This window comes from Rhamphochromis sp. 'chilingali', assembly GCF_963969265.1.
Source record: "Rhamphochromis sp. 'chilingali' genome assembly, chromosome: 2".
In the NCBI taxonomy this organism is placed as follows: Eukaryota; Metazoa; Chordata; class Actinopteri; order Cichliformes; family Cichlidae; genus Rhamphochromis; species Rhamphochromis sp. 'chilingali'.
This window is the reverse complement of record NC_137930.1, coordinates 26,708,204-26,729,854: the sequence shown is the minus strand read 5'-3', so window position 1 is coordinate 26,729,854 and position 21,651 is coordinate 26,708,204. Positions and strand designations below refer to the sequence as shown.

At 40.1% G+C, this 21,651-nt stretch overlaps 1 protein-coding gene across 1 annotated transcript in view; it reads left to right on the top strand.

Annotated features, from left to right (window-relative positions):
- mmp17a (matrix metallopeptidase 17a) overlaps window positions 1-19,232 on the top strand; it is a 112,496-nt gene extending 93,264 nt beyond the window's left edge. The window contains exons 5-10 of the mRNA XM_080862091.1: window positions 4,467-4,643; window positions 5,172-5,274; window positions 6,459-6,541; window positions 8,428-8,580; window positions 8,731-8,988; window positions 17,193-19,232. Coding sequence (XP_080718217.1) covers window positions 4,467-4,643; window positions 5,172-5,274; window positions 6,459-6,541; window positions 8,428-8,580; window positions 8,731-8,988; window positions 17,193-17,518 — 1,100 coding nt within the window. The 3' untranslated portion in view covers window positions 17,519-19,232. The remainder of the gene's footprint in view (window positions 1-4,466; window positions 4,644-5,171; window positions 5,275-6,458; window positions 6,542-8,427; window positions 8,581-8,730; window positions 8,989-17,192) is intronic.
- Window positions 19,233-21,651: the final 2,419 nt, after the last annotated feature.

Sequence of the window (21,651 nt, the reverse complement as noted above, 5' to 3'; positions counted from 1 at the left end):
CTTTACGATGCCTGGGACAACTTTCTCAGTTTTGCTGTTGGCAAGATCTTATTGCAGATTCCCACCTTGGAGCTCATCCCTCTGAATGAGTTACCTGCCTTGTCCTGTTGTCTGAGTTTAATCCAATTCCCACGAGATCTCAAAGATATAATTACTTAAGTGCACCCATCATCTTTCCCCAAAGACACAATTTCAACAAGATTTGTTAAATACTTCTTTGTTAAATAGGTCTCCTTCCTGTTATTTCCTCTGCATTCGCTGGCTTATCAATTAATCAATCAGTTTCCTCTGGGTGCATACATGATTATTTAAGTCTTTCCCTCCCCCTTTTAGCACATTTCTAACTTCTGATTTTGACACCACTGATCGTGCGATTCTAAACCTAGAGAAAGTTTAACTGGACCTGGCATTTCTGCTACTTCACTCAGTTTTATCATATTTCACTGACAGACATTTTAGTATTCATGATAATGATTCGATACCTTCTTCTGCTTCATCTCTCTCCCAGGTGGGATACCTTTAAAGGTCAATCATTGGACCTTTTCAGTTTTAATTTGAAGTGATATCAGGCCATCTGCTTAACTTTCTTTCCACTGCTATGTGAGAAGCTTTACTTCTCTCTCATGACTGTTTGGCTTCTTTTTTTTGCATTTGGGTTTTTTTACAAAGTGGATTTGTTTAACTTTCCACCATCTCAATCCTGGCAAACCTGACATTGTGGTAATCGGCCACAGCTCATTTACTAAGAAGGCCAGTCACTACATTTTCCTCTTAATAGACCACCTCTGAGAATCTTGACCTCCATTTGAGTTTTAAATCTCATATCACTTTTTGTGAACGTTTACCTACTTTTTATATTTCCACATATAATTCAAAATTCTCAGTGTATCGTATATGAAATTTCACTGCAACCCTCTTAACTTGCATTACCTCTATAACCTGTATAACCTGGTCCATAGAGTAGCGGGTGATCCCTTTTTGCCACCAATCATCTCGCACTAAGACAGCTGGAATAGGCTCCAGCCCACATGCAACCCTGAATTGGATAAGCAGAAGAAAATAGATGGATGGATGGAATTCATTTCAAAATCTGTCATTATTTTACTACCTTAAAAGAATATTTAAGGTACCAGCATGTTGTTCCAGTTCTTCTACTCTGTGTTTAGTCACTCATGTCTGCGAGCCAGATGTTTCTGCTTCTGGGTTTTGTTACAATCTGAAAATGTATTGATTAAACAGTTTTGTATAGCAGCTCTTCGGCCTGCTTAATATAAAGGATCATTTTTGCGCAGCTGCCAGCTTGCCTAATTTAGCTCACTAAATATTCACAAAGGAGCTGATGCAGATCTCCATTTCTCACAGTTAATTTTGACATCATATAATAGCTCTTTGCATACACTTTGCAGCTCAGAAGAAGTATTGTCTCCAAATGCTGATTATGGGATAGGCAGAGTTACATTTATTAATAGAGCCTGACCCGATACATTGAGAACAATATTATTATTACACTGATTATCTTTGGAGGCTAGTAGCACGAAATTGGAGTAATCCAAAGATATAATTGAGGTCATTTCGAAACCGTGTCACCATTACATGTTTATTTTTGTCACACGTCTCACTCGGAACAGATTTTGATTTCCAAATGAAAAGTTGGGCATGCTTTTTAAATTACAGTACAAGAATCTTACTTCTGTCTAGTTTTCCTTCTTTGGAAGCTCAGCGGGGTTCACGAAACTTTGATTAATACTTAAAAATGTGAGTTTGCTTCTCTGGACACTTTTTCACAGAGTTCTAAAAAGTAAAGTTTATTTATTGATGTCAAGTTTGATCAGCTTTCTATTTGGGTTTTAGCAACGAGAGGTTGCACTGGAGTACTGCAGAAAATTAGGCCTTTAGTATACTTTCCAGTGTTCTAGATAGAAAGTCCGTCGGGGAAAGATGCAGAAGCAAAATATGTGGGTTGAATGTTACCAGAAGACTTTGGATGAAGTATAAAAACTCCGATCCAATACACAAGTACTTCTGCATAGATTCCAACATTTACAATAGGAATGCCTTGATGTTAGGAAGTCCTTCACCTTAAACCATCTTTAACTGCCCGTCCCTCAGCACCACGCCAGTGAATACTTTATAATTATTTTTAAGCTGTGTTTGGTGATTTGCAAGGAGTTTTGTTAGGTTAGGAAATCGCCAGAGTTGCCTTCATAGTCAAGCTTATATTAATAGACTTATTACATTAAATGGTGTAATTTCGAGTGTGGATAAGGAAACAAACAATAGTCTTTTGTGAGAAAGCCCAAGTTCTTGCAACCGTGGGCACTGCCTTGTGTTTCCTTAAACAGACTGTTTTTATGGTGTTGCAATTACAGGTTGTAATAAACTGCTTTTACAGACAGACGTTTTGTTTCTGAGTGTTACAAGTTTGAAAAAACATGTAGTTTATCATTTGTTTAGTTTGAGAAATCAGTTATAAAAATCATTGATAGAAAAAAAGGCCTCAGGAGCTTCTGAATCATCACCCTTCGTTAATTTACCACATGAACCAAGTTTAAACACAAATGTGTAATTTAAACATTTGTATTCAAAAATATATACAGTGACCACCCTGTTAAAGAAAACCTCTAAAACACTTGCTTAAAACTAAAAGTACTGGATTACTGAAAATTCAACCACTGAAACTATTTTTTTTCTTACAGTAAATTAGAAAAAAAAAACATAGATAGCAACAATAATAATTTTTTTTGATTAAAGAGCTGGTGCATACCGGTGGATTCACCATTACAGAAACATAAAGAAAGATTTTGGTAGTTGGCAGCTGTGACGTAAACCTTACACTGGGTGGTGATCTAATAAATTTGTTAAGCACTGTATAAACCGATTCCAGATTGGCACAAGGTAATGCAAGGTCATAATAGCGCATGGATTGGCGCCAGATGAAAAGGATAGCCCTTGGCTAGTTGTGTACTTGTTTCTTTCCGTCTACCTTATGTTACACCATTCTTATTAAACTTTTAACCAAATGCTGCAGGCCATGTTTGCAGCATTCTGGACTCATCATGTCATATCCAAGAGAGTATTGTACCTTATTGCATTGTATTTACTGTGCATTAAAGTAGTAGCACTTTTTTTTAAAAATATTTTATCTTATAATAACCTGGAATTACACAAATTGTTGTCAGTGATGTTATTGTGCTTACTTTCTTTTCTTTTTTTGTCTGTTTTTTTTTTCCAGGCATGGGAGTCTAACTCAATAAGTCTTATTCATCCACGTAAATCTCTCTTTGTCCGCAGGCACGAGCATTTTTTTTGTCTGTCAACCTCAGATGGGTTGTAAATGCGATGACATGGTGCCTACTTTGTTCTGAATCCCTGTTTTCTCCCTCGATCCTTTCATTTATCCACACTCCCTCTCTCCACCTTGTGCTCATGTAGATTAGAGTTGGCATTTGGCTTCTGGAAATCCCAGGTGCAGCAAGCACAAGTGCACTTCTCCAATTGTCCTTTGTCTTTTGACAGAGCACAGCGCTAAGACGTTCCCAAGTCGAGGCCAACATAAGGTTAACAGAATGCTGATTTGATCCTAGTCACCGAGGAACTCTAAGCTAGCTTGGCTCGACTCGCCCGCACTCACATTTTTGCGAATCTAAATCTCAAAAACCAGGTTTTGTCTTGCTTAGCAGAGCCAAACAAGGAGTTTTTGGAAGCGTTGCCGTTTCCTCTTAGCTCAACATCCAGGGAAATGTGTTTTAATAGCCTGCAGCCTCTTTGGGTGTCTTTCCACACTTAGGATTTGATTGGCAGCCCAGGGGCTCAGGCAGTATTACCATAGTTATCTCACTGCACCACATTCCTAACAGCACTCACAGCCACAGGAGCTGTCTGTCACGCTTCTTAACTTGCAACCTATAGAGTTCACTCATAAAAGGGATAAACACGCAAACAGTGGCTATATGGGTTTTACAAAAATCTGTAAGCAGCTAGGTGATCTCAATCAAAGCTGGAGGTGATACAGGCAAGCTATGGTTAAACTGCAGAGAAGAATATAGTAGTTTTCTGCTATGTCACAGTTTCACATTGATAACACCGCTGTTTTCTCTTACTGCCCTAAAAAGAGCGCAGGTTAGTTTTGAAATGTTTAAAGAAAGGAACGAGAAGGTGTTTCTTAGGTAACTTTTCTTGTCATGCTTGTGGCTTAATCTTTCTACCGTGGTGAAGAGCAGCAGTAATACTTGTGTGCAGCTACTTCTTTGATTGAAGTCAGTTCTCTCTTAAATAAATTAAGAATAGTTTCCAGAAGTGCGTCTTTATGTTTTATTCCTGTACCGACCTCTAATGTGCATCATTACTAATGCAGGTTTTTAATAGTCTCACACAGTCTTGTCCACTTTGAGCAGGTATGAGACCAAAAAAGGTCAGATATGCATGTAAGGCTAATGAGTGTTCCCCTCTTTCTGTGTCTGCCTTAGAATCTCATGGGATGGATCTGTTTGCAGTTGCAGTCCATGAGTTCGGTCATGCCATCGGCCTGGTGCACACATCAGCCATAGAGTCTATCATGAGACCATACTACCAGGGTCCCGTGGGAGACCCGCTGAAATATGATCTACCCTATGAAGACAAAGTCAGAGTCTGGCAGCTCTACGGTATGAGGTTTCCATTCCCTCTGCATATCGGTGTGTGTGTGTGCGTGTGACTGAAACAGAAAAGGATTGACAAGTTGTGTAGAGTACTGTTATTGATTAATGAAAACGTGGCTGGAGTTAATTGGACCTCTTTATGGCATATGACCTTATCACACCATTCCCTGATATACAGAGTATCAGTGAGCTGAGGGGAGACTAATGATCATGAGCTGAGAATGAAGTGCAGGAAAGAATGTTAAAGGACGGGACAGAATGGAGGAGAATGAATTGAACTAAATTAAAGATAGACAGACACTAAGACAAGACTGCTATTTTTGGTTGTAATAAAAGAAACACGTACAAACGATGAACAACTGAGCAAGCAATTTTTAAAAATGTGCAAAATGTTCAATTCTTTCTGGAAATTGATGATTTTTATGTGACAATATAAGTAATCTTTTTTTTTCCTACATGAAGGAATAAAACAGTGTAATTTTTTGCCACGTTTTGTTTTTCCTCTTCAAATGAAATCACACGTATCCCTCTCAGGTGTCAGAGACTCAGTTTCCCATACAAATCGACCAGGAAACCCCTCCCAGACAGCTGAACCTCCTGTTCTACTGGACCTCCCCGAAAACAGATCCACACTCCTGTAAGTAGGACACCTGGTGTGCTTTCAGCACAGTGCAAATAATTTAATGATTCTGGTAGCCTAACACATAAATGATACACTTCAACCTTTCATCTTCTCTCTTTCTGCTTTTCTGGCCTTCTCAAACACACACACAAACACAAAATTGTGGTTTATTCTTTTTACAAGCCCCCTTGGGTCTTTCTGTTCACTGCACTAAAGATGTTGGAGTGGAAAGTGTAATAAACGTCCCCAATAGATTCACCCAGAAAAGCAAAACTAAGTAAAAACAGCCGCTTGCTACCTCCAAAAGCTGTTTCTCACAGCCCTGCCAATTTAGTGCTTTCAACAGCACAACATATCATGTTCCAGATGTGGTCATTATATTGCATATTATTCTTATTGCATAATAAATTGCACATTATTTAACCATTTAAACTAATGCTATAGTCCATAATAAAGAATAAATGTTTTAATTGTTAGCCCTTTTAGCTAGATTTTATGTTTCATGCTATATTGAAAGCCGCCTGCTACCCGCTGCTTCCTGACCTCCATGCATACACACAATTTAAAAGCATTTTAAAACCAAGGAAGAATAGAAGCCCATTTTCCATCAGTAATATTGGCCTTTCACTGTCCTCATCACTCACTTTTCACCCACTCCATGTTATCATGATGCGTGGAAAAGCTATATCATGCTTGCCAAGGGTCACAAATGCTGACCACTAGGCAGCAGAGTTTCATTAAAAGAGCTCTGAATAGAGATCTTTGTTGATAACAGGAGAGCTCTCGCCCTCCCACTCACAGTGGCAGGTCTGTAGTGCTATTGCCTTGATAATTGGCAGGCTGACCACGTCAGTGCTTTAAATCACTTATTAGCTTGTGGGATAAATGTTCTGAAAGACCGCACCGTTTCAGTGTGACAGCATTTCACCTCATATTCAGCCCATTTAATTAAAGCACATAACATGCACATTTGTGCACACATTCAGAACATCTCTCATTAGATGAGTACGATCGTGACATTTTTCTATATGCAAACAGCTGCAACTCGGTTGGATCGTTTTGGGTTCCTTTATGTTTTATGTCTAGTGGGTATGCGGCATAGTAGCGAATATGATTGTAATTGTAGTAACTTCTTTACTACAACCTTTTCCATCTTTTGTCTTCATTTCTTTTTTTCTGCTTCTTATTTTTTCACTCAGACTGGCACGGGATGCTCCAGACAGATGCACCAGTCACTTTGATGCCGTGGCCCAAATACGAGGGGAGGCCTTCTTTTTCAAAGGTATTCAAATCTGAAAGGAGAAAGTCAGAGTGTGTGTGTAATTATGATTGCAGGATACAACCTTCCCAGTCCAACAAATGGTTAAATAATTTAATACAGTAAAACTAATTTGTTATTATTCTTAAAAATGGCCAAATATGGAGATCTGAAGTTACACTTATCAAAGATGGACACAGAGCAGCTTTTAAAACATGCTCTTTTCTTAGTTTTCCTTGGTTTGTAACAGTACCCAAAGGGCTGTTGCTGGTTTCCTCTTAGAATTCGTACATAGCAAAAACCTTGAAGATATTTTCAGATCAAGTTGAAGTTGCGAGAAGACATTATGTTTGCATTTGTGAGGGTCTTGTGCAGAAGTCTTCTGCAAGTTAACTGAGTCCTCTGCATAAGGAATGCATATTTGCATACTGACCAAACAAATTAAATAAAAAATAAATAAAGGAAATGGTATATGACAAATGGCCTAGTAGATGAAGGCAAGTCTGAAGCCCCAAAGGTCTCTGTTGAGCTCGAAGAGTTTTCTTCTTCTTCGGTCATGTTCTCTTAATAATGCACACACTTGGTGGTTGATTACTTTCCCCGTTTCTTTAATTGTTAGCAACACAGGAGGGAAAACCATACATTACTTCAGCAGTTCGCGCTTCGGAACAACAGGAACAGGAAGTGAAGTAATCTATAATCACCAAAATAAAATCATTTTCAAAATAAAATGACAATCAGAAAACGTCTTTCACAACATAAAATAAATTCATATATTTACTCATGAGAACACAAATCTAACACTCTCATTTTGAGCACTCCAACAGTCGAGGAGTCGCTTTGTTGCTGGATTTATTTTACATTTCTTTGCGGTTGTTTTGTGTTTCTTTGTCATCCTTATTTTTCTCTCTGAGAGTATCTTGTAGGTCTGTCATTTTAGGGCTCTTTGGGTTCACTTTGGTGTCTCTTCAAGATCAAACTGTGTCTGTTTGTAGTTTTGCAGCCGCACATCTTGATTGGAGAGTCCTTTCTTAGAGTCTCAAACTGATTCGCTCGCTCGCTTGCATTTTCTTACAGTAATTCCCCTGCCATTGCCTGAGTGTCTGAAGCCATTAACTGAACTCCATGAATCTAAATTGAACTAGTGAATGGTCCACCGGCGATTCCACTTAAAGATCAAAGGATGCCTTGCCGTTCTTCTAAAGGGAGAGTGTACTTTATTGTCCAACGTCAGATATGGAGAAAAAGTGTTTTCCTGGATGAACTGGGTTTTGATTGTTGTTGCAGTTCAATGTGCAACATTGAACATGTGGCGAAAAACATGAGTTAAGAACATATGGTGAAGTTAGTGAGGCTGGGCGTGGGGCCGAGCAGTGGCGCCAGCAATCAACAGGAAGCCAAGTCATGTGTGTTTCTATGAGGTTGAATAAAAGGCTTACACACTATCACAAATTCTCCAGTCCAAAGAAAATGAAGCCCAAACTGGTTGATGAACTGAATCTACTAAGCATAAAAAGTGATGTTTCTGGGGCATTAACCAGTCTGTATGGTATATTGAAAAATCAGTGGAGCAGCATTTTTGATTTTTGTTTTCTCTTTCATTTTTCATAAGCATACATGATGTTTTTTGGCTACGCTCAACTGGATAATAAATTGTTTTCCTCCTAAACTCAAGCCAAATGTTTCAATTTCCAGTGCTGCTAACTGGTTTATCAAAGTAGTTCCAGAAGAATCAACAGAAGGTAAAAAGTGCTGAGTTTGTTAATTAGCCAAATTGAAGGAGTAGCTAGCTTTTGTGATGTGACTACTGAAGATACAGCACACTCTGTGGCTTTCCTTCTAAATAAATCCTGCAGAGTATTGTTAAGAAGTTCTTATTGATCTTTACTTGCTATTTCTGTCCATCATAGGGAAGTATTTTTGGCGGCTAACTCGAGAGAAGCACCTAGTATCTCTCCGTCCTGCTCAGATTCATCGTTTCTGGAGGGGCCTTCCTCCTAATCTGGACAGTGTGGATGCTGTGTACGAGAGACCAGGGGACCACAAAATCGTGTTTTTCAAAGGTAAATCTATGTAACTTTATTCGATTACTCAGTCTGTGTGTTCACAAGTTGTTTTTTTGCTTGTTTGTTTCATTTAGTTTAGTTTGTAATTGTGTGGATACATCCTATCATATAAAAGGTTTGATTTTAACCTCTATGTTCATCACTCAGGTTTAAAATACTGGGTTTTTAAAGACAATAATGTAGAAGAGGGTTACCCTCGTCCAATCAGTGACTTTGGCTTGCCACTGGAAGGAGTGGACGCCGTCTTTGTTTGGCTGCACAACGACAAAACCTACTTTTTTAAGGACAACCGCTACTGGCGCTACGATGACCACTTGCGACGTATGGACCTGGGCTACCCTAAAGACAGCTCACTATGGAAGGGGCTGCCTCCACACCTGGATGATGCCATGAGGTGGTCTGATGGTGAGTAGACATAAAAACCAATGTTTATTTGTATGACTTTTCATCAAATTGACAGAAGTTGGCTTGCTGCCTGTATAATCAGTACTTCAATAAAACAAATCACTGAATGACACAGCAAAATATATACATATATATCTCACTGTTACTGTAGTGGTTAATCCACCAGTATGCACAAGGTTTAAGACTAAATTGTTTTATAAAAAAGCTTTAAAAAAAAAGCTTTTTTATATTAAGATGTCAAATTACAGTTATTGACTTGTATTCTCGAATAGAAAATCCCCCAGTCATCGCTGCAGATGGACGCCCCGCCTTCAGCCTGAAGTTTCTTCCTGTTAAAAGGGAGTTTTTCCTTCCCACTGTCGCCAAGAGCTTGCTTATTAATGTAATCTGATTGTGTTTCCTCAACAATCAGATTACCCCTCTTATTGTAGGTCATTTTTATTGTGGCACCTTGAGGTGACTGTTATTGTAATTTGGTGCCATATAAATTAAATTAATTAGAGTTTTCAGAGAAGTCCAGTTTGCTAAGTATAAAAACATGAATTCATTTATCTTTAATTTAATAAGGTCTAATAAAATTCAGATTCATGCACATTTATTAAAAATAATATATATATATATATATAAGTATTAAGCGATTTCTTTGCCTGCCATGACACTTAAAGTTGAGTTCAGGTGCATGCTTGTTTCTGCTGATCAGATGTTTCGACAACTTGACTGAAGATTTGGAAATGCACACATCTGTCTATACATTTTGTTTTCTATTTTAAATCTTTGGTTTTTAGTTTTATTATTAACATATCAAGCAAACATTTTTTCACTTTGTCACTATGGAGTATTGTGTGCAGAATTTTGAGGTGAAAAAACAAATTAAATCCGTTTTGCTTTAACATGAAAAATGTGGAACAAGTGAAGTGCTGTGAATACTTTTCAGATGTTTTTTAAAAGAGAGGCTTAAAGAGCTTTTAGAGGCTCCAGAGGGGCTCTGAAACTCAGGGAACATTTGCATTATTCTGTGCATCGTTCTGGAGTCGTGGAGTTTGGGAGATTTGGAGAAATACATACAGTGATATGTTTTATAAAGCAGATCAGCCCTTCAAAAAATAAATCCATGCTCACATGTTCAGACTTTTGTTTTTAATGATTAAAGTAAACAGACACGCACATTCATCTACACAAAATCTCACATTCACATACAAACTGTACACGAAAATGTGACTTACAGATACACCACAACAAGGAGCCAGAGCCCCATAAAAGGTGAGCTGGGGTTATAGTAAATGTAATGTAAACCCATATATTTACCTTGCCTACGGACCTTTTGGATGTTACTTGCTGAAGTTTCCAGACAACAAACTTTTTAGATTACAGACACTGAACCAGGCTACCAGAAACGGCTCGCGAGGCAGGCATCCCGGCTTGCCGAAAACAGCCTTGACCTTTACACTGCAAACACAGCGTAGAGTTGTGTTGGCTGTTATGAATCCACAAGATTCAAGTAATCAGTGCTGCCACTGTGAGCTCGGTGGACATGGTCAGATACGCTGGGAACAAACCATCTGAAAAAAGGCTAAGAAGGGATGACAGGATCTCCGGTTTAATCAAGAAGCTCCAGCTGAGAATGTTCGTGCTGCATTAGCCGCAGCAAAATCACCATCATGCTGTCGATCCTCTTCTGCAGATCCGTGTTCTGATGCCGCTCTGGCTGCTGCTGCTCCAAGATGAAAGTAGAGTTTATCTTTGGAGCAGTCACTCTGTTCGTCTTCTTTAAAATACTTGAAAGGAGGTAGAGTGTGAAAGAAGGCAAGGGAAGCACTGTTGATTTTACCTCGTTTGGGCAGCCATGCATTTCACAGACTGCCCTCATTGCATCAGCTCTCGGTTCAACATCAGTTATTATTCTACAGCCATCGGCCGCCCTGGTAAGCCCTCTTATCACTGAAACAAGGTCTCTTTCTGTCTCACATGCAAACACCAGTATACACAGCATAAACACAGAAGTGCACTAAGGGAATCATGTAAATAGGCACTCTACTGATCTCCTCAGACTAGTAACATCCTGCATTTTTTACGGCACGTTTAGTTTTTTACTTGATGTTAGTTTTTGATTTGAACATCTTAATTTATTTTACTTATCTCGTGTATGCCTACACATTTTATTTAAGTCTTAATTAAGAAGCAATTGTGTAAAATCTGTTAGCTGTGTCACTGCATACAGACAAAATTAGCTTAGTGAACTTTGGATTGTAACATATGCTGGTGGAAAAAAATCCTAGAGGATGCTTTGTTTTTTTTGCTATTTTCGCAGCAGTGATTTATTCCACACTTGTGTGTGATTAGCAACACGATTGGCTGGATTATGTTTCCCAGTTCAGCTGTAATTTAGAAGATGACTATGTGTCATGCAGCAGCCATCTTTGGCATTTAAGAATCATAAATAACCACTCATCACTTAAACAGAGTGCTCAGTTTCTTTCCCTTATTTACATCTGTGTTATTAATTCTTTCAGATTTATATTATTTTCTTTATGATAGGAATTTATTATTGCAGTTTTAGCATTTGGTAAATTCGTGTGATTTATCATTTTGCCAGAATGCACATACTCACAGTCGATAAAATACTCTTAACTACTGTTCATCTTGTGATGGGAACACACCACCTGTGAGTTTCTTGACTCACAGGTGACTGACTCAGACTGACTGCACTAACTCTCAATTAGTGAATGTTTGGAAATTATTTCCATCTAATTTATGAATGTGGACAGATTGGAAGGTCGTTGCGGACTGTTTAAGGGACACAGTTTATTGTCATATCATCACTCGAAGTCGCTTGAAGGACAGCAGCTGAGTCTGAGTGGTCATACACCTGGTCCTTGTCTTTGAAGGGACGAGACTGCAAGGTCATTGCACACAGTCGCAGGGATTTTGGTCACACCCTGGTCTCCAGCTATTATTTTCACTAGTGTGAATGTAGCATAAGAGTTTGTAGGAGAGTGACCACTTAAGCGCTGTTCTGAGTGTGCGTGCCGTCCTCACATAGACAGCAGCCTGCACTTCTTTTTTACTTACTGGCTTTCTCATTGGCCACAGCCAGTACTCCAATCTTTGGAGAGTGTAAGTGCTCAACAGTTGTCACCGAGTTGTTGAGCATGACAAATGTTTCATTGCAGCAGCACGGGCACTGCCTTCTGTTTGTAGATAATTAGTCCAGTTCCAAAATGCAATTATGGTCTGTGACATTTTCTATTTCCATGCTGGATAGACAACAGAGGTATTGTTTTCTGCTAACCGCCCCAAATTAGCTCCCAGTGTTTATGACATATGGTTAGCCACTAACCCTTCAGAGTCACTTGACAGCTATTTGAAATAGTCATCAACAGTTACCGATGACCTTTTCCCAGACATAGCTCAGCATATTACCAAAAAGCATCATTCCACTTAATGTTTAACCAAGTCAGAAGTGCTTGTTTTTGCAGAGAAGTGCAAGCTTCAGCGACTATTGGGATTTGCTAGACACTATGAGAAATAAGTGTTTCATACTACGCTGTGTATTACACAAAGAGACATAAATATCAGGTGTCAGATGTTTTTGTGACACGTGCGTTGCCTGCCTTTGAGTTTTAACCAGAAGCTGGTTAATCTGGTACAAGAATCAGTCACAGAGTATTCCTGAAATGTCAGTACCATCGTCAAAATGATGGGGAGTCTCTGCTCTCATTTATAAAAAGAAAAACGTTTGATTACTTTGCATTTAAGATATTCATTTTTAATGCCCTCTGTCTGCAAGGATAGCTGTCGAGCGTCTTTTTAGCTTTGTCATTTTTTTGGTCGTTATAAATTTTAAATCATCGCAGAAAGCCTGATCTAATATTTACACACAGAAATTTAAATGAACGGCTGCTAAACCAAATAAAACAGCTCAAATACATACTGTGTGTGTGTGTGTGTGTGTGTGTGTGTGTGTGTGTGTGTGTGTGTGTGTGTGTGTGTGTGTGTGTGTGTGTGTGTGTGTGTGTGTGTGTGTGTGTCCCTCCCAAGCCCACACTCCTGCTGTTAGTTTCTCTGAAAGTGGCGAGCTTTACGCGAGGAGGTGGGATAATGTGATCATTTCTGGAGCATGTCACGCCTGAATGTGCCATGTCAGTAATGTTTATGGACTGTGTGCATCTGTGCCTGTAAAACATTCTGGTCTTTTACCTCCTGTAAAAATGTTGAGTACCTTCTTTAAGAACCACACACGTGAAAATATAAGCTTGTGCGAGCTCACTGCTCTTCCAGCAGAATTATGGTTGGCATTAGCGCGGCATTACCCATTGTGATGAGGCATTATTAGTTTGTACTGACAAAAAAAATCTTAATAAATAGAGAATTCATTTTCAAAAATCTGGTGCTTAGTGTTGGGTATGTATAAAGAAATGCACGCTTTTCTTTGGCTTTGGGGTTTGTAGTATGCACAGAATAAATTAACTAGTAGACTGAATAGTGTGACAAGTTTATTCTAAAAGTAGCAGTTTTTGATTTCACATTGAAACTGTAAAGTTTTTGTCTGCCACTCTTAAAATTTCTTTCACAATTAGAAAGCGTTTTATGATAGAATTTAATCACAGAACAGCATGCGTGGACAATAATATTAGACTTAATGAGTAAAAGACTATGAAATCAGAAAAGCAGCTGTCAGTTGGACAATTAACAATAAGCCGATTTTGACACCACATCCATGCTTTGATAATTAAATGGAAAAATAATAATAACCTGAAACAAAGCCTATGCTATGTAAGTCTACAGGCACTAGGTACACCCTTACTACTGCCATAGGATTAAAAGGGTAAGTAGCTGCCAGGTGCTGCTAATCAGATGCACTTGATTAATTGATCATCAGCGAGTGTGAGCACCTCAATTAAAGCCGACATTTTAGCAGTTTGCTGGTCTGGAGCATTCAGCTGTTAACACAATGCCAAGGAGGAAAGACATCAGTAATGATCTCAGAGAAGACACTGTTATTACTCATCAATCTGCAATGGTTATAGGGCCATTTCCAAACAGCTTGAAGTCCGTTATTCAGAAGTGGAATATATTCAAGACAGTTTCCAATATTCCCAGGAGTAAATGCCCGGGAAACTCACTCCGAGGTCAGAAACTGCAGAAAAAATCCAAGAGCTACATCTCAGCCTCTACAGGTCTCACAAATCGTGTTAAATGTTAAAGTTCATGATAGTAAAATTTGAAAAAGACTGAAGCATGATTTGTTTGGAAGGGTTGCTTTGTTTCTTTTATGTTTGGTCATAAGCACCACATTTGGCAAAAATTAAACAGAGCGTCAGAGCACAAACATCTAACACCAGCAGCAGGACAAAGAGCCCAAGCACATTAGCAAATCTACAACAAGTTTAGCTGTAAAGAAAAGAATCAAGGTGTTGCAATGGCCCAAAGTCCACACCTTAACCTAAAATCCTGTGCTGGGACCTTAAAAGAGCTATGCATGATCATAGAGATAATATTTTAGGTAAAGTTCTCCAGAATCACACCACCAAAGTATTATATTAACAAGGTCCTGACATTTGCTTTGACTAGGCAAACGCTTCAGAGCTACAGATGATCCTCAGATGCAGGAAAAGGGTTGCTTGAAGTTCCTAAATGGTTATTAAAGGTCAAAAGCAAACAGTAATATTTTCTGGTAGAGAAAAAAAATGTTTACTTTTAGTTGCATTGTTTTGGAAGCCTTTGTGAAGCAAAGCCCCCTGAAGAATGTGTCATCCATTTGGCTGTCCATATTAGGCTTTGATTAAGCACTTGTTGTAGTTAAAACTGGCACAAAAACAGCTAATTAGCCAGAGGTACTTGGTTGTGTTTTTCAGGCCACTCTCAGCAGGAGTGAGCAACATTACTGATTTCCCCTGCAGCAACTCCCAGCTGAATGTGTGGAAGCTCTTTTCCCTGTCAGGTGTTTAGAGGTCTGTGTTGCATCTGAGTTGTTACCAGCTTCAGAGGTCCTACACCAAGCTCTGTGCTGTGCATAGCAATAGGCAAATCACACAAAAGGTAAGGCCCCAGCAAATCAAAGCTTCATGTTAGGGCACATAGGAATGTGTGCATTTATATAAACAAGAACACAGACAGTCACGTATACTCTATATACACCTTTGGGCATTGAAACTTAAGCTACATCAAAGCTTTTTATCTGCCTTTAGGCTGTTTCCAATAGGATAAGGAGAGAGAAACGAAGAAGATGGGAAGATAACTCATGGTGAGCAGCAGTGAGAATAGAGTTGAGGAGAGACACAAGCCATGGAAGAATTCACTTTTAAGAGCTAAGAAGAAAAGAGAAAAGACTTGATGTGAACAATGCTGAAGGGGACAAAAGCAGCAAACGAGGAGCCACATCAGTTATACGCTTGTCTATCTCAGTAGATTCAGATTTTATGCTCCCAAGCAACTGTAGAAGCATGTCTGAGGGAGGCAAACTTATCAAATTATTGTGCTGATCGTTACCTTACATCACACCTTACAATGCGTGCTTCTTTTTTGCATAGTGCATCACATTTGATGTAATTCTGGTCACCTAACATGACACAGATATCAGCGAGAAGCAGCTAGTGGGGAAGATGTTAAACGGTGCATAACGTTAGCTCCACGGGTTGAGAAAAATGTCTCAAGTGTGTCAAAAAGTATAGTATGGGTTTCTGTAAAGCTGTGCTTTTGTGTGTATCAGGTGGGGTTAAAGTGGTGTACAGTGTGACCTGATAAATGGTCCTGAACAAAACCGTCTACAGCATGTGAACAGTATGTCAAAGTCGTGTCCTTAAGAAACAGGAAGAGATATATGAGACATTTGATCCATCTACTGTTCACTCAGGCCTCATCAGAAATGGTCTCAGTGAAAGGATGGCTGTCCAAAAGTCCTTCTTAAGGAAGTGAAGCAGAGTCCACAACATCTGGACTGAAAATCAGTGACAACTGATGATTCCAATTTTCAAATGTTCAAATTTTTTGGTTTATCAGTATGTATGTGAGTGCCAGAACCTCTTCAAAAGTTTACTTTTCAATGGACTGGTGGCTGTCAAGAAGCCCGTCTTAAGAAAGAAAAATTGAGGTGTGCCAAATTACAGAAGAAGTGGATTGAAAATTAGATGAAACAGGTTTTATGGAGTGACGAATCCAACTTTCTGACTCAAAAAGTTGTCGAAGGAGGTCAAGAGAGCATGGTTTGGGGCTGAATTTCAGCCACTGGTGTTGGAAATATTGTCAAATTGATGGAATTGTGAATGTAGAAAAGTACTCTCAGTACTCCACCATTTGGAAAGTGTCTGGTTGGCACCAGTTTCATTTTTCAGCATAACAATGATGTACTGGGAGAGCGGTAAAAACATACCAACAGTATCACTCATGGATTGGCCTCCCCAACGGGCACATTCAAAATCAAAACTTAATGTTCTTGCATTGAGGTCACTGCCTGCTAACCACTACACCTCCGTGCCACCCTAAGTTTATTCTGGTTTCTATGTTTGTATCATTAGCTCAGAATACATTTGATATATGCTTGATTTTGTACATTAAACTTAAAACTCATTATGTATTGCAGCAGTGCACACAGGCAGCGCTTCACTCCTGACAAACTGTCAAGGCTGGTTTTAATCTTTACGTTTGATCAAATGCACATTTTTAAAACTCTGAACATCTTTTTTTAACTTTTCTGGAAAATTATAAGCAAGCACTTAATAAACAGTCAGTTTGCTCCCTTCCCAGTTTTTAATTCCTGCAGCTTTTAGTGCAGAACCTCAGCCTTCATAACATCCGCGTCCCTGACCAGATCACTGGAACTAATAGCCCATTATGTATGAACTAACAGGCACATTTCCTTCTTGGGATGATTAACATTTTCCAGTCATTACTTTTGTGCAGGCTTTAACACAAAAACGGGGTTTTTTTTTTCCTGTTGGTCTCCTCGTAAATTCCAAGTCATTGTGGGTCATTTTGGATTTCACCAGTGACATCACACGGAAACTTCTATAATCCTGCTCATATATTCACTTGCTGTGTTTTTAATACAGTTACTGCAGCCAACTTTCCACCTTACGTGCGATTTAGTATTATATTGTTTCTCTGCTCCATGTGATCTTGTTCTGTTTATTCACATCCAAAAATATAACAGTATCAACCCTGTGTCCTCCCCCTCCCTCCCTCCCTCCCTCCCACTCTCTCTTAAGGCTCGTCCTATTTCTTCAAAGGGAAGGAGTACTGGCGAGTGCCAGGCAGTGACATGGAGGTGGAGGCAGGATACCCCCGCCTCATCGCAAAGGACTGGCTGCTGTGCACAGAGATGCAGTCGGACTCTCCGGACACACAGCCCAAAAGCACAGAGACGAGAGTCAACGTGCAAAATCACCCAGATCACGCGGAGAACGGATACGAGGTGTGCTCCTGCACCTCGGACACCGCATCGCCTTTAGGCGTCCGCCCATCCCCGTCTCCCGTCTGGCTGCTGCCGCCACTCTGGACGCTGTCACTGGCCCTCTGCTCCGAACTGCTATGATGCTAAAGCATGGGACACAGTTCTCAAGCTGGGTGCAAGAGTTTAATTATTAGTGAAGGGCCAGTGGACACACACTAAAGTACAAACTGGAAATTTCTGCTCATATAAGTATTGATTGGTATGTTTTTACCATTATTTTGTTGTTATTTATTTCACATGCCATTTGATGGTCATCTAAAGCGCCTTGCAGTTTGGGATGTACATACCAGTATCATACTATCAAACTAAGGTACCCCTGACAGGTATCAATGCATCCACAATGATAATGTTAGTGCCGTACTTGACAAATTGTTATATCTTTTTTGTTTTAGGTTTGTTTTTGTTGTTTTTGAATGGCTAAAAAGGCTTAACGCTGAGAAGACTAAATGAGTAGAGATTGTTTTTTTCATGTGCACCAAGTTTACAGCAATAATGAATGGCATTTGTTTGATGTGAAGTGGTTAAAAAAAAATAGAAACATTTTAATAAGTGACACCATGGAATCTGGTAATGACAGACATTTTTGAGAAATATGCTTCCTTGCTGAGAGTTTGATGAGAACATTTGCTTTAGAAAGACCAGGAAAAGAGGGGAATAGCTAGCTGACCTCAAGCTCATTGAACTAGCATTGTTTTTGTCATTTACAAGTCATTTACTTGCTTCAAGACATTTTTTTTTTACCTTCCAGCATAGCCATAAATATTTAAACACCTATCTTCTCATCTAACTATCAGCAAGAGAGTAAAGAAGCATATTTGCCAAAGAAAAAAATTGTGCCTGGAAAGTAAAACTTCCTACCAGGCTACTATATGCCTTTCAAAACCCTGTCCGTCAAATCTATTTTTTTATCTTTCGTTTCAGCCTGACTGCAGTTAACATGATGGCGAAGTTTAGGGTTCTGATTCACCTATCCCGGAGAAAAATAGTATTTTTACGCAACCTGATATAAAAACCCCACAGAACGGCTCAAGCCAGGGTAAAGAATGACATCCTGGGATATAAATACTGTAGTTAGACAGTTGACTGACACCCCGGCACATATCGAGGCAGCCTGGCAAAAAAAAAAAAGTGCCCTGTGGATGTGGTGTAGATAGTTTGTAGATGAATGGCCCCTGTGGGATCCTGACAGCCAGGCATAAATGGCACGCTGGATGGCAACAGGTAGATGAGTGGCATTTGAGGTTGTAAACAGGCAGGCAGGCAGGTGAATACCACCTGCTACAGCTACATGCAGGAAAGGGCACTCTGGGATTTGGAAAACAGACAAACGAATGTTATTCATGGCAGAAAGTCTCTCTCATGGTTGCTTAGTGCCATTATCCTTGCTTTGATCCTTTACCTAAACTCCCACACTCTTTGAGGAAATGATGTTCATATATCTACACAAAGTCGTTATTTTCACCAGAAGCATTCCCTGCCATTATCAGAGGCAGCATTTGCCTCTGCTTTGTTGTATTTTTTGTAATTAATATGGATAGATTGTGAGTCCATATTTGCTTTGATCAGATTACAGCTCACGGTTTCAATCCCAAGTTCCTCCTGGTGACATCATTGAAAAACCTCACAAAACAGCAACCAGGTTTATTGTTGCTGGTATATTTACCTACAGTTTAAATATAGACACAGATATATTTCAATGGAGATGTTCCATGGGTACTTCAATCCAAGTGGACTGTGTATATTTCAAGCTGTGTTTTCTAATGTAAAATATTTTTGTAGAAAAAACATTAAAGAATCCGAATGACTTTATTGGATGACTGTGAATTATTTCAGCTACTCGATCATGTGGGCGGAGTGTGCAATTATTGAGCGGCACTTGAAAAGACGCCCAGGTTTGGAGGTTATGCACTAACTGATATCTGCTCTCCATCTTGCTAATGTTCTTAAGCGTGTTGTAATGGTCTCTGCTGCACATTTCAATATAGGTCTGCTGGCAGAGACAGGCAGCTTTATTGGGGTGTGATGGTTACTTTCACTTAGCCACCACAGAAACTGCACGGCACATTGTACTCACTCAATCTTGGCATGTAATAAGCATGTCATAAGCATTTTTATGTAACCTCTAATTATATGACTCTATAGGGACCTATAAGTTGGAACAACTGGTTAAGAAAAAGGATGGATGTCATCCTCAAAAGTTGTTTGTAGTTGGATTTTTTATGGTTATTATTTTTAAAAAGCTCATAAGAGTAATTCTGGGGCGTTTAAGCTGTTAGAATACATCCAAGTGGGAACAGTAATCACAGAGAAATAGCATAAAATGTTTTGCTAGAGGTGGCACGGTGGTGCACTGATTGGAACTGTCACCTCACAGCATGAACGTTTTGCATGTTCTCCCTGTACCTGTGTGGGTTCTCTCTGGGTACTCCATCTCCCTCCCACAGTCCAAAGACGTGCACATTAGGTTGTTTCTTAGTTGGCCATAGGTGTAAATTTGGGTATGGGTGATTGTCTGCCTGTCTACCTGCTACCCTGAATTGGATGGATGGATGGATGGAATATGGTCCTGGAATATGCATGTAGCCCTGAAGGATTTTACTGCTTGTTTTGTGAGCTGACCAGAGGGGTTTGCCAGAGTGTCATCGATGGTATCTGCCACCCTTTAGCTTTGCTCCTGGGCAGATGATTATACAGTGTATACACTTTTTTTTTCATGTGAAGTACAGTGGAGGGGTAACCTACTTAATCCCTCTTTATCCAAACACGTTTAGGTCCTGTTATGCTTTACCCATGAGTGGCTAAGATAGACACTGAAGGTAACTGCAAAAAAACAAAAACAAATGGCTACATACACCCCCGGGCCTCGGACCGGTACCGGTCCGTGAGTCGTTTGGTACCGGGCCACGAGAGTTGAGGCTCAGGTGTGAAATGTATGGTGTTCAGGGTTTTTATCGGTTTTCAGCGTTATTTTGTTATCGTTTTTATCGTTTTTATCGTTAACTCGGTTTTCCTGGGTCTTTTCACGTGTGTTATGAATAAATCTTCTTTTTTTCGGTACCGGTACTAGTTTTATTTTGTTGTATTTATCCGCGACACCTTTTTTTTTTTTTTTTTTTTTTTGGCCTGTCCCGTTTGGCTCTTTTGCCATCAGAATTGTTGTCTAAAGGCAAAGAAAGATGCCCAACGGATTTACTTTACCAAACTGACCATCCCAGCCTTGCCGTAATGGTCCATTTGATTCACCTTTTATTGTTTATTTTATTTTCACTTACTGAATACGGGACAGACTTGACTGGGGGAAAGAAGGGGAGAAAGAAAGAGGGAAAGAGAAACAGCTGAGAAGAGGGACGGGGGAGAAGGGCAAAAGACAAAAACCAACAGAACGGGCAGAGAAAAAAAATGCATATATCAATCACCTGGATCACCTGCTGAGAAAGAAAAAAGAAAGCAAGCAGAAGAGAACAAGAGTAATAGAATAAACAACATCACAATGATATATGGGAATATGACAGTAAATACTAAATGTTAAACATTATTGTGCAGCACATAAGATCAACAGAACACAGTGTGCTTTGAGGTAGGAGCCAAAAAGGGTGTAGTTTGTGGGTGTGATCACCCGTGTGTACACCTGTGAGCATGGACGCGCTTGTTTTTTGTTTTTTTAAAAGGTTCCTTCATGTAATAATCTGCTAGAGGGTGTGGGGGGGCCACAGCCCCGTCCTCCAGGGCGTGAAGCAGGTGTGGAGGAGATCAAAACTCCAGACATCCAGAGGCCCCCAGAACACAAGAGACCAAGGAAGACCAACAGAGGGGCAGCCGCGCCACTGTCCCAGAAAGAGCTGAGGAGAGTCCCAGATGAGGGGTCACTCAGCAGCCGCGGAGCAGAAGCCAGGGGGAGTTGCAGTGACGCGCCCGTGAGCTCCGCCGGCAGCCAGCCGCGCCTGAGTGACCGAGCCCCAGGCCGAGAGGCCGGGGGCACCCCACCTCCGAAGTGGCCCGAGCGAGCCCCAGGCTCCAGGCCCCGATAAGCGGCCGCCAAGGAGTGAGCCGGTGTGTACCTGGACGCCCATCCCCGGACACAAAGAACCACCAACGCACCGATGTCTGAGGGGGTCCGCCACTGGCAGGGGAAGTGGTGGTAGGGGGAGATAGGCCTCCAAACCTTGGAGGGCCTGAGATGTCCCCAGAGAGGTGGCGCCTGACACCCAACCTGA